General features: G+C 45.1%; 1 protein-coding gene across 7 annotated transcripts in view; it reads left to right on the forward strand.

Annotated features, from left to right (window-relative positions):
- Positions 1-12,600, forward strand: part of PTK2 (protein tyrosine kinase 2) — a 242,743-nt gene that overhangs the window by 168,970 nt on the left and 61,173 nt on the right. For all 7 annotated transcript variants that reach the window (XM_070940302.1, XM_070940305.1, XM_070940306.1 and 4 more), the window contains 4 exons: positions 1,303-1,418; positions 3,026-3,126; positions 5,155-5,244; positions 9,968-10,172. In XM_070940302.1, the coding sequence (XP_070796403.1) occupies positions 1,303-1,418; positions 3,026-3,126; positions 5,155-5,244; positions 9,968-10,172 (512 nt within the window). The remainder of the gene's footprint in view (positions 1-1,302; positions 1,419-3,025; positions 3,127-5,154; positions 5,245-9,967; positions 10,173-12,600) is intronic.

Below are 12,600 nucleotides of genomic sequence, written 5' to 3' on the forward strand. Positions count from 1 at the left end.
GTATTTTAAATATTTGTATTGTGTGTTATTAATTTTGGCTGTTCACCGCCCTGAGTCCTTCGGGAGAGGGGGCGGTATAAAAATTTAAAAAATAAAAATAAATAAAATAAATAATAATTCTAAAGATCAACAGCCCAATTTGAATATTGTCATCGCTTTCCTTTTAAATAGTTGAGCAACCCAACGATTGAGGCCAGAGTGATGGCCACTGCCAGGACTGCTTGCAGAAGCCCAGTGATTCTTTAGAAATCACAGTTTCTCTGCAACAGCCCAGTGAGAATTGAGCATGCTCAGTAGCCGTGAAAAGGAAGACAGTGGAATGGAGAAGAGAGAGAGAGAGAGACGAGGCAGTTGGGATTCTTTACGCTGCAACATGTTGAATCGAGATCCTTTATTTTACTTACTTACTTACTTACTTACTTACTTACTTACTTACTTACTTACTTACTTACTTATTTATTTATTTATTAGTTTGTCAAACATGTACAAGATAGCAGGTATGAATATGAACATGGACATGAACGAAGGAAATGAATACAATAAACAGGGGCAGTAGGACAGAGACGGTAGGCAAGCTGGTGCGCTTATGCATGCCTCCTTTACGGACCTCTTAGGAACGGAGTGAGGTCCATGGTAGACAGTTTGAGATTGAAGCTGTGAGGGTTTGAGGCTGTAACAACGGAGTCAGGTAGTGCATTCCAGGCGTTGACCACTCTGTTGCTGAAGTCGTATTTTCTGGAATCGAGTTTGGAGCGGTTTACCTTGAGTTTGTATCGATCGTTTGCCCTTGTATTATTGTGGTTGAAGCTGAAGAAGTCATTGACAGGCAAGACTTTGTAGCAGGCAATTTTTTTTTTTTTAATTTGATTTATATGCCACCCTTCTCCGGAGACTCAGGGCGGCTTACAATGCTCTAAGCAATAGCCTTCATCCTTTTGTATATTTTTATACAAAGTCAGCTTATTGCCCCCACAAACCGGGTCCTCAATTTACCTACCTTAGAAAGGATGGAAGGCTGAGTCAACCTTGAGCCTGGCGAGATTCGAACCTGCAGTAATTGCAGGCAGCTGGTCTTAATAACAGGGTGCTTTAAACCACTGTACTACCAAGGCTCCTTGTGTACTATGTACACAAGTTACTAATTACTATACTAATTTTGTGTACTATGCTTAGATCGGAGTGCAGGCGGCGCAGTTCCAGATTGTCCAAGCCCAAAATTTCAAGCCTTTGCGCTGCAACATTCTGCTGCTGGATTTCTTTTCGCTTAGTCTGACTTTCCCCTCTCTCTCCTTTATCCTGTAGCTGAGATCGTTTCTGCAAGTCAGAAAATACAGCTTGGATCTGGCGTCCTTGATACTTTATGCTTACCAACTTAGCACAGCACTGGCCTACTTAGAGAGCAAACGGTTTGTACATAGGTAAGATCATCACCTCCCCGCAAAATACTATCCTCTAAAAATTGTATACATCGCCGCCTGGTTTAACAGCCACGTTGGGTTCAGTGGTCATGAGTTTTCTTACCCCGAACTCCCTTTTCCATTATTCCACGCGTTGATAAAATTTGCATAGCTGCCCATCTCACCAAAAGCGATTCCCTTTATGGTGATTTAATGAACAAGGGAGAGCAGTAATTTTAACATCTTAGAATCCACTTATTTTCATCCTTGATTTGTCGGTCTCTTTGTGAGCATTAACTGTTCCGAATCCAGCAGCATGTGAGAGACTCAGCAAAGGGTGACATCTGCTGGGCAGCCTCTTCCAGTGTTTGTTAAAATAATAGCAGCAATTTCCAATTTCCATTTTGAAATAGCCTGCAACCTCCAAAGCATGAGATACAGTGGTGGGTTGCTACCGGTTCGCCCCGGTTCAGGGAACTGGTAGTAGCAGCGGCGGGAGGCTCCGCCCACCTGCCCGGATGGCATCAAATACACTCTGCGCATGCGCAGAAGTGGTGCGTGCGCGAGCGAACCGGTAGCAAAGGTAAGTATAACCCACCACTGATGAGATAGCAATAGAGTTTCCCTGAAAAATGTTTAACCAGTGAATGGACTGCTTACATTTTCATGGTAATTAAAATGGAAAGCAATTGGATGAATACTTGACATCTTTAAGAGTAAGGAAAATACTCTATTAAACATGGAGGTCAAACACAGAGTATAAAACTTCGAGTTCACGCATACTCGTAAAAGTTTCAAGGTGGTTTTGGATGCAGTATCTTCTAATCCTTGCAACACCCTTGTACAGTAAGGTAAAGGTTCCCTCGCATGTATGTGCTCGTTGTTCCCGACTCTAGGGGTCGGTGATCATCTCTGTTTCAAAGCTGAAGAGCCAGCGCTCTCCGAAGACGTCTCCATGGTCATGTGGCTGGCATGACTCAACGCCAAAGGCGCACGGAACGCTGTTGTCTTCCCACCAAAGGTGGCCCCTATTTTTCTACTTGCATTTTTTACGTGCTTTCGAACTGCTAGGTTGGCAGAAGCTGAGGCAAGTAATGGGAGCTCACCCCGTTACGCGGCGCTAGGGATTCAAACCGCTGAACTGCCGACCTTTCGATCGACAAGCTCAGTGTCTTAGCCACTGAGCCACCGCATCCCCCCCTTGTACAGTAGATTATTTTTTTAATAAGAACCTGACATAATACTAAGGCAAAGATGCAATCAAGATTCAGAACTCAGATTCAGATTAGGTTCTGCCTGGTTTTTAACTAAAGGGGTCAAGGAACCATAAATTAGTCTTGTTTTTCTAAACACAAAATCCTGGATTTTTTCCCCCCTGGATAAGTTGGAGATGTCTTAGTAAGTACTAAACTGTGTAAAATTTGGTTGCCCTTATATTCAGCTACAATTGTCTAATCCAGCTAGATTTTCATACTGTATGTAGCGTGATATATTGTGCCTTTTTGTTGGAAGAGAGCAGGAATGTGATAGATGTTTGATATGAAAATAATCCGATTAAACGTGCTCCAGATGCGCTCAGGTGCTGATGCCTTAAACGGGAAGGATTAACGTTTTATGTCTTCCACCAGGGATATTGCTGCTAGAAATGTGCTGGTGTCCTCTACAGACTGTGTGAAACTGGGTGATTTTGGTTTGTCTCGGTATATGGAAGATAGCACTTATTATAAAGGTAAGTAAGGGATGTGTCCACACAATCACCATCTACAGCCTCTGTTGAGTAAAAAGTCTATCCTGTCCTAGACTTACCATAGGAGATTGGTCAGCAGTCCAGAATTAAAAACCAGTATAGTCAAAGTCCATTTAAGTATTTTATTTTTAAAAGGTCAGTAATTTCGTTCTCAGGTCTAGTTCAAATTTGGCATCAAGTAACCAAGTGAGGCTGCCACAGAAATGCTGAGATCAAAGTCCAGGATTGTAGGGTTAGAGCAGGGGTCTCCAACCATGGTAAAGCTGGCTGGGGAATTCTGGGAGTTGAAGTCCGCCAGGCTTAAAGTTGCCAAGGTTGGAGACCCCTGGGTTAGAGGCATTAGAAAATAGCTTATGAAGATCTCACTGGTGGTTGGATCCTGGCACAACTAGATCAATGCTCCAAAGATTCTTGACAGAGTTCCTGATCTCCTTCTTCCTCCTTGACAGAGGACTTGTATCAGGGGTGAAATCCAGCAGGTTCTGGAGAACCGGTAGCGGAAATTTAGAGCAGTTTGGAGAACCAGCAAATACCACCTCTGGCTGGTCCCAGAGTGGGATGGGAATGGAGATTTTGCAGTATCCTTCCCCTGCCACGCCCATCAAGCCACGCCCACCAAGCCATGCCCACAGAACCAGTAGTAAAAAATTTGGATTTCACCACTGACTTGTATAAAGGAGCCATGGCAAAGAATTGATCTGTTTTTTTCTAAGTTTATTAGCAAATTGATTCTATACTGTTGAACAAGAAGAACTGGAAACCATGCGAGTGTTCCTCATGTCAGTATTATATATCTGTAAAATATGCTATTTTACAGGTATTTCTAAACTTATGACTGCAATGGAGCCTGCCCATAACGGCTGCAAGTTGTGAAGGTAGTTAAGTGAGGCGCCCATTGATTGCCTTGCTTAACAACCTCCATCCCTGCTCTCCCTGATGTGTCGTTAAGCAGAGTATGGGGGTGCCTCAGAGATAGCACAGACATAGGCCCACCTACCCCAGACCTCCCAATGCCTCCCCTACCCCCCGAGGCACCCCATGCTCTGCTTTCTACCCCTTGAGGCCCCTGCAGGCTGCTGATTTTATAGTCTTGATTACATTTGATAAAAATTGGGGCATGTATTGAATTAGGCATATCGTATTTGGTGTGTAAACATCTGGATGACAGCTAGATGGTATTCAATAGATGCTGAACACTGTTAAGTCTTTACTGCCATCTTGCGGTCATTCATATTTTTGCAGCCTAACTATGGAACGACTTTGTGAAAATTGTGCTGCTTTCTGTGCATCATTTTGTGGCTAGGTCATCTTTGATTCAGGTCATCTTTATTCACTTAATGTTCAAATGTCCAAGAGATACGACAGTATATGGTGAAGGCGAGGGTGAACCCTACACAGCTCATTTATAAGAAACAGTAGCATGTATTTCACTGTTATGCCTTCCTGCTTTTCAGCAATGATGGGGCCCAAAATTCATTTTGATTGCTCTATGGCAGGGGTCAGCAACCTGTGGCTCTGGAGCCGCATGTGGCTCTTTCACCCCTCTGCTGCGACTCCCTGTCACTTGAAATATGTGTCACAACCGCCAATGCGTGACACCCACTAACACACGATTTATTGAGCTTTTCAACCCCCGGTAGGCCAACCATGGATAAATCCAAGAAAAGAAAAGTTTTAGAAGAAAACTGAACATTTAATTCAACTAAATATGCTAGTTTTGTGGCCGCTCAAGAAATAGTCAGGCACGGGAAGGGTTTTGTGGCTCCTGGTGTTTTCTTTTCTGTGGGAAACGGGTCCAAATGGCTCTTTGAGGGTTTAAGGTTGCAGACCCCTGCTCTATGGTATATTCAACAATAACAACCCAACGACCCAAGTTGGCGAAAAATTCACCCAGTGCATTTAGATATGGCAAACATGCATGTGGATATACTCAACAGTGTAAAATATATTGAGTGGAGCAGAGTAATGATGTTTAAGATGTCCTGAATAGATTTCATTTGTGCGCTTTAGCTTCAAAAGGCAAATTGCCCATCAAGTGGATGGCCCCAGAATCCATCAACTTCCGACGTTTTACCTCAGCCAGTGATGTCTGGATGTTTGGTAAGGGAAGATCAGCACGTTTCCTCAATCTCTGCCTCCATTTTAAACTGTTTGTTGAATGTGTGCAGGTAGTCCTCGACTTACGACCACAGTTGAGCCCAACATTTATGTTGTGAAGTGAGATGCTTGTTAATTGAGTTTCGCCCCATTTTATGACTTTTCTTGCCGCCGTTGTTAAGTGAATCACTGCAGTTGTTGAGTTAGTAGCACATTTGTTAAGTGAATCTGGCTTCCTTGTTGACTCTGCTTGTCAGAAGGCCGCAAAAGGGGATCACATGACCCTAGGATCCTGCGACAGTCATAAATATGAATCAGTTGCCAAGCATCCGAATTTTGATCACATGACCATGGGGATTCTGCAACGGTGGTAAGTGTGAAAAAGGGCCCTAAGTTATTTTTTTTTCATTGCCATTGGAATTTTGAACGGTCACTAAACGAATTTTTGTAAGTCAAGGACTACCGGTATCACCCTTGCCTGTTATTGCATGGCACTCAAACAAGTGTACAACATGTACATTTACCCAGATGTAATATTGAATTAAGGGACACGGTGGCTCAGTGGCTAAGAGGCTGAGCTTGTCGATCAAAAGGTCGGCAGTTCAGCAGTTCGAATCCCTAGTGCCGCGTAATGGTGTGAGCTCCCGTTCCTTGTCCCAGCTTCTGCCAACCTAGCAGCTCGAAAGCACGTGAAAAATGCAAGTAGAAAAATAGGGATCACCTTTGGTGGGAAGGGAACAGCGTTCCGTGCGCCTTTGGCGTTTAGTCATGCCAGCCACATGACCATGGAGATGTCTTCGGACAGCGCTGGCTCTTCGGCTTTGAAACAGAGATGAGCACCGCCCCCTAGAATCAGGGACAACTAGCACATATGTGCGAGGGGAACCTTTACCTTTACCTTACTAATATTGAGTTTGTGCTACTCCACCTTTCATTTTCTATTGACATTCTAGTTGTTCTCTCTTGTTTGTTTTTCTACAATGGATTGCATTTAGAAGATTTTATTCACAAAATAGATGGTTATACAGTTATGCAGTCTTGGATTTTTTTTTCATCCAGCAGTGGTATCCCTATTTACTATACATTGCTTAAATTTATTTTGCCCCCTACTTTTGTCTCTAAATGAACAGTGGGTTAGAGTATATAAGTAAATGCGGGAGAAGGAATGGCAGAACCTGGGGACAGAATTAAAAGAGGCATCAGCCTAGAATCTCTACATAGCCACAAGCAACCAACCTCCCTTCAATTCCATTGACAGTCATCTAATTCCTAGCTAGGTGCTAACCATTAGTTTAGTTTAGTTTTATTAAATTTATACCGCCCTACTCCCGAAGGACTCAGGGCGGTGAGCAGGCACAAGATAAAATACAGAAATACAAAAGTTAAAACAATTTAAAACCAAATTAAATAATATTGGCCCACGACAATTAAAATCCCAATAAATTTAAAACCAATTAAAATTTCAATTTAAAATTTAAAAAAGGGGAGAAAAATTAGGCCAGGCCGGCTTTCTGGAATAAGAGGGTCTTAAGAGCACGGCGGAAGGTGCGCAGATCCGGGATCCTCCGTATCTCCGGGGGGAGCTCGTTCCAGATAGTGGGTGCCCCCACAGAGAAGGCCCTCCCCCTGGGGGCCGCCAGTCGACACTGCTTGGCTGACGGCACCCGGAGGAGACCCTCTCTATGAGAGCGTACCGGCCGGTGGGAGGCTATTTGTGGTAGTAGGCGGTCCCGTAAATAATCAGGTCCTAAGCCATGGAGCGCTTTAAAGGTGGTAACCAAAACCTTGAAGCGCACACGGAAGCCCACCAGGAGCCAGTGCAGCTCGCGCAGGAGAGGTGTTACACGGGAGCGCCATGTTGCTCCCATAACCACCCGTGCGGCTGCACTCTGCACCAGTTGGAGCCTCCGCGTGCTCCTCAAGGGGAGCCCCATGTAGAGAGCATTACAATAGTCCAGGCAGGAGGTGACGAGGGCATGAGTGACTGTGTGTAGGGAGTCCCGATCCAGAAAGGGACGCAACTGGCGGATCAGGCGAACCTGATGAAAAATCCTCCCAGTCACGGCCATCAAGTGCTCTTCTAAAGACAGCCGTGAATCCAGGAGGACACCCAAGTTGCGAGCCCTCTCCATGGGGGCCAGCGATTCGCCCCCACGTTGGGGGCGATTCGCCCATTAGTTGAGAAGATTCCTGTGTATAGACATTATTAGCAATAAATCTAATGGTGGCTCAGCAGACTGATAGCATTGTGATTAACACCAGCTGTCTGCAATTACTGTAAGTTCGAATCTCACCAGGCTCAAGGTTGACTCAGCCTTCCATCCTTTTTGAGGTAGGTTAAATGAGGACCCAGTTTGTGGGGGCAATAAGCTGACTTTATATAAATATACAAAAGTATGAAAGCTATTGCTTAACGCATCGTAAGCCGCCCTGAGTCTCTGGAGAAGGGCGGCATATAAATCAAATTTTAAAAAAAAGTGTGATTGGACACACAAGGAATTTGTCTTCGTTTTTGGAAAAAGGATGCTTTTTCCAAAAGGAACTGGACATTCTTGGGGTTTTTTTTTCCTTTGAAAATGTTTCACTTCTCATCTAAGAAGATTAGAACTGAAGAAGCTTCTTGGATGAGAAGCAAAACATTTTCAAAGGAAAAAGATCCAAGTAAGTCCAGTTGCCTTTTGGGAAAAAAAGTACCTTTGGGTCTAGTGCATCGTGTCTTTTTGGCACTGTATGAATTGGTTTGATGGAACCTCTTTTAGTCATTTCCTACAGGTCTAGAAGAGAGAAAGGCAGTAAAAAGCTATGCTTGCTATGTGTATCTCCTGAATTACAAGGACATTTAGTGTGTTGACATTAGTCGGGGAAAAGGAGGTGGTTTCTCAGTCTACCTATATGGGTAATCCTCAACTTACAACCACAATTGAACCCAAAATTTATGTTGCTAAGCAAGACAGTTATTAAGTGAGTTTTGCCCCACTTTATGACCTTTCTTGCCACAGTTGTTAAGTGAGTCATTGCAGTTAAATCAGTAACATGTTGTTAAGGGACTCTGGCTTCCCCATTGACTTTGCTCCTCAGAAGGTCGCAAAAGGGGATCACATGATCTTGCGGCATTGCAGCCGTCATAAATGCAGGCCAGTTGCCAAGCGTCCACAGAAGTATGACAAATGGTCACAAGTCATTTTTTTCACCGCCCTTGTAACTTGGAACGGTCACTAAACGAACGGTTGTAAGTCAAAGAATACTTGTAGCAAAAAGTGGGGCATAGTGGCCTGCTTTGCTCCATTTTAGGTATGGAAATTATTCGTATAGCCAAAAAAAAAGAGTGTCTAAAACCTTGATTGTTCCCTGATGATGTCTCATCAATTTGCATGGAAGCAAAATTTCCCTTTTTTTTCTTGAGGCCGGTTTTTGGCGGCATCTTTTCCCTGTTAGTTGATACCATAGTACTGTTGAGGCTCCGTTACCTGAGCCTGTGTCATCGGCAGGAGAGGATTCCGAGAGTGAAGGAGAGGAGTTGGCAAGGCCTCCCTCTCCAGGACCCTCCTCTCTGGCAATGCCTTCGGTGTCCGCCGAAGGGCAAGAGATAGGGCCGGGGCCAAGCACGTCCACGCAGCCACAGGTGGACAGTGATGAGAGTAATGAGTCTTGGCTGGATCCACGCCAGCATCACAGAGATAAGCACACACAACAGAAGAAAAGGCGTGCCCGAGATTAGACTGAGTCACTGGACCACACCCCACAAGGTATAAAAGGGAGCATGGTGGCCAGTCAAACCTTGTGACGAACAAAGCTGAAAGCTTCCACACCATTCTGCATTGCCGGACTTTTGCTATAGACTTTGCTGGAGTATCTCTGGACTTGATTGACTCTGTAATTATTGAGCTGTTTCTTTTGATGTACCAGAAGCGGGGAGAAGTTATTTCTCCTCTTCGTAAGTAATAAACTCTTGGCAGGCAGCCACTAGGTTGTTGCCAAGTTCCGTTATCATAAGGAAAAGGATTTTGTCGGCTGGTTTAGTTTTTAGCTCTTGAACGTCTGTTGGTGTGTGTATGTGTGGGACGGGGACAGAATAAGTACAGGGGTATCAAACTCAAGGCCCGGGGGCTGGATCCGGCCCATGGGGTGCTTAGATGTGGCCTGCGGGGCCGCCCTGGAAATAGCCAAGGACTGGTCCATGGTGCCTCTGCCAGCGAAAACGGAGCTCGGGAGGGCCGCCTGCGGCCCTCCTGAGCTCCGTTTTCACTGGCAGAGGGTTGCAGGAGGCTGTCGCAGTGAAAACGGAGCTTGGGAGCCCTTTTTCGCTGGCAGAGCGCTCGGGCCACCACAGACTCCCCCAACACGAATGACATCCAGCTGGCCACGCCCACCGTGGCCACGCCCACCCCGGGCCCCCAAGCTGAAACACAATCCTTATGCAGCCCTCAATGAAATCAAGTTTGACACCCCTGCCATAGTAAATTGTAACATTTATTTTTTTTTAAAATGGGCATGTTCAGGGTTCATTTCTGAGAAGTAGCTTTCCAGCTCGTGTCATTTCTAATAAATCATTGCTTACCCATTCTCAGACAGATAGTCATCAGCTACCTGGAGACGTGAGTAAGAATTCCAGTTTCATGATCTCAGGACGTAAGCTGGCTGATGCCTTTTCTGAAGGCAGTGTTCGGTTTCACTTCCACTGCTGGCTTTCGGAAGAGTTTGCTGTTCTTTTTTTTTCGTTTCCCAGGTGTATGCATGTGGGAAATCTTAATGCACGGCATCAAGCCTTTTCAAGGAGTGAAGAACAACGACGTGATTGGCCGGATCGAAAACGGCGAGCGGTTGCCGATGCCGCCCAACTGCCCGCCTACTCTCTACAGCCTCATGACCAAATGTTGGGCTTACGATCCCAGCAGGCGTCCCCGATTTACAGAACTTAAAGCTCAGCTGAAGTAAGAATTCCTTTTCTCTTTGTTCGTATGTAATGCGCTCATTTTTTCCGTGTGAAAATAATAGTCTTTATATGGGGTGGGGCGCGGTGATGGAGATTTGTTTGGAGCAAGGGATCCGGTAGCGTTTCTTTGCAAACCAGGTTTTCATTAGTCTTGATTGCAATTTGGAACACCCTCGTTTTAAATTAATGCAACGTACCCCAAGAATAACAGATTAATTTGTAATTTGATGACATAATTGTTCTGCTTTATATTTTTCTGACAACGTGAATTTCTGTTCAATTGCTGCCAAACACTTTTCTCTGGAACAAGCATCTGTCGTGAAAGCCTTGTTTCCTTTTCATAGTTCCTTGTTCTCATAGCGACCATGTTGCACTATTGTGGTTTTTTATTGGTTGCAAGCAGAGATGGTCCCAGGGCAGCATTTGAGCTACGGAGACATTGCTTTTCTTGTTGCTTAAACAAAACTTTCCTTAAAATTTTTAACTTTCTTTGTAGAAGCTAGATCGAGGTACCTTCTAAATCAGTTCTGAAGCTAGGACCTTAAATCTTCAGATTTTGTTTATTCTGCTTTTCTGTGACATAGTTGTCTAATCATGTGGTACAATTATTGATAATGGGGATAAGCAGGATAACAATATCAGAAAAGTAATAAAAGCCAAAGCAACCCCCAAATTCCACCCTCCAAATACCAAAGCAGAATTGTACTATAATTTATATTCAAGTTGTCCCTGACTTATCATCACAACTGGGACCAGAATTTCCATTGCTAAGGAAGGCGGTTGTTAAGTGAATCGCACCCGATTTTAATGGTATTTTTGGCCACGATTGTTCAGGACATGGCTGCAGTTCTTAAGTGAATCGCGCAGTCGTTAAGCGAATCTGGCTTCCCCTCCCCCCCCATTGACTTTGCTTGTTAGAAGCCAGCAGTGAAGGTTGTTGCAGATGGCGATCAGGTGACCCTGGGATGGGCTACGGTGAATACATGCTTGCTGTGAAGCGCTCAGATTCGGATCACATGACTGGAGATGCTGTCTCCACTGTCTTGTAAGTGCAAGAACTAGGAGTAAGTCGCTTTTATAACTTTAAACGCTGGTGAAATAAATGGTTGTAAATCAAGGGTGATCTGGATATATGTAAATGGATTAGTGTCTTCTCTAAGGTGCTTCGGAATAATTTGTTTTCTATAATTTTCCAGAAAGGGCGAAGCAACAGGGCTTGGCAATTTCCCCTCCCCTCTGTACTTTAGGTGTACTTGTGGATTTACAACTATTCATTTAGCGACCATTCGAAGTTACAATGGCACCCACAAAAGTGACTTATGACCATTTTTCGCACTGAGGACCAGGGATGGGCTTCAAAAATTTTAGCAAGGGGTTCTCTGCCCGGTTGCTGGGTGGGCGGGGCCATGGTGGGCGTGGCCTAGTCTGCCTCCTGCACCATGGCGGGGCTGGGTTTGCCCTCCCCAGACTCCGGAGGCTTTCCTCGAGCTTCCGTGAGGGTGAAAACGGCCTCCCCAGGCTCTGGAGGCCCTCCGAACTTCCGGTAGGCCCGTTTTTCGCCCTCCCCGAGCCTCCATGCGTGCCCTGCACTTACCTGCATCCAAAACAGGCCACGTAGGGACTCCTGGGAGGGCCAGGGGGGTGGGGATTTGGGGGTTCTCCAAACTGCACAGAATCTTAGCTAGAGGTTCTCCCGTACCGCTGCGAACCCCCAGCAGCCCACCCCTGCTGAGGACCATTGCAGCATCCCCAGGGTCACGTGATCAAAACCTAGATGCCTGGCAGCTGGTTCATATTTATGACCGTCGCAGTGTCCCAGAGGTCATGTTTTGCCACCTTCTGACAAGCAAAGTCAGCAGGGGAAGCCAGATTCACTCAACTCACTTTAAAGGCTTTGCTTGCTTAGCACTGGAAATGGTTGGGCTCGATTGTGGTCGTAAGTCGAGGACCTCCTGCATTCCATATTTGTGAAGCTGCAACTAAAAAAGCTCCTGTGTCTCAGGTCACCACAATAGTGATGAAAAGAGAGATGTAATCCTTGAGGTTGATACTTGGGAAGAAATGGACTGCAAGAGGTCACGGAATACTCTGTGTTTCCAGTTGAGCAGAATAAAATAAAATACTGCTGGTTTGGTTTTGTTTTTCACCAGAGGCCCAGAAATGAGTCACATCTCCGATTTCAGCCAGTCTAACTTTAAATAACTTCCATTCACTTTTTATTATTCCCCCCTTCTTCTTTTCTCTGAACAAAGAGAAATGCTTTTGGCTTCCCCATCCTTCCATAAAGGCCAAGTCATCCCTTTTTGCCTGAAGCGTTTGAGAATTCCCTTCTGGTGAGGCAACTGTGGGCAGTTGAAGCAAGCGCATTTCAGGGTTTACGTGATGATGTGCCCACAAAAGCAACGTTGCGTTCCACTTCAGAGTTC

This window comes from Pituophis catenifer, unplaced genomic scaffold, assembly GCF_029215685.1.
Source record: "Pituophis catenifer annectens isolate HBS135680 unplaced genomic scaffold, rPitCat1.0.hap2 SCAF_3, whole genome shotgun sequence".
NCBI lineage: Eukaryota > Metazoa > Chordata > Lepidosauria > Squamata > Colubridae > Pituophis > Pituophis catenifer.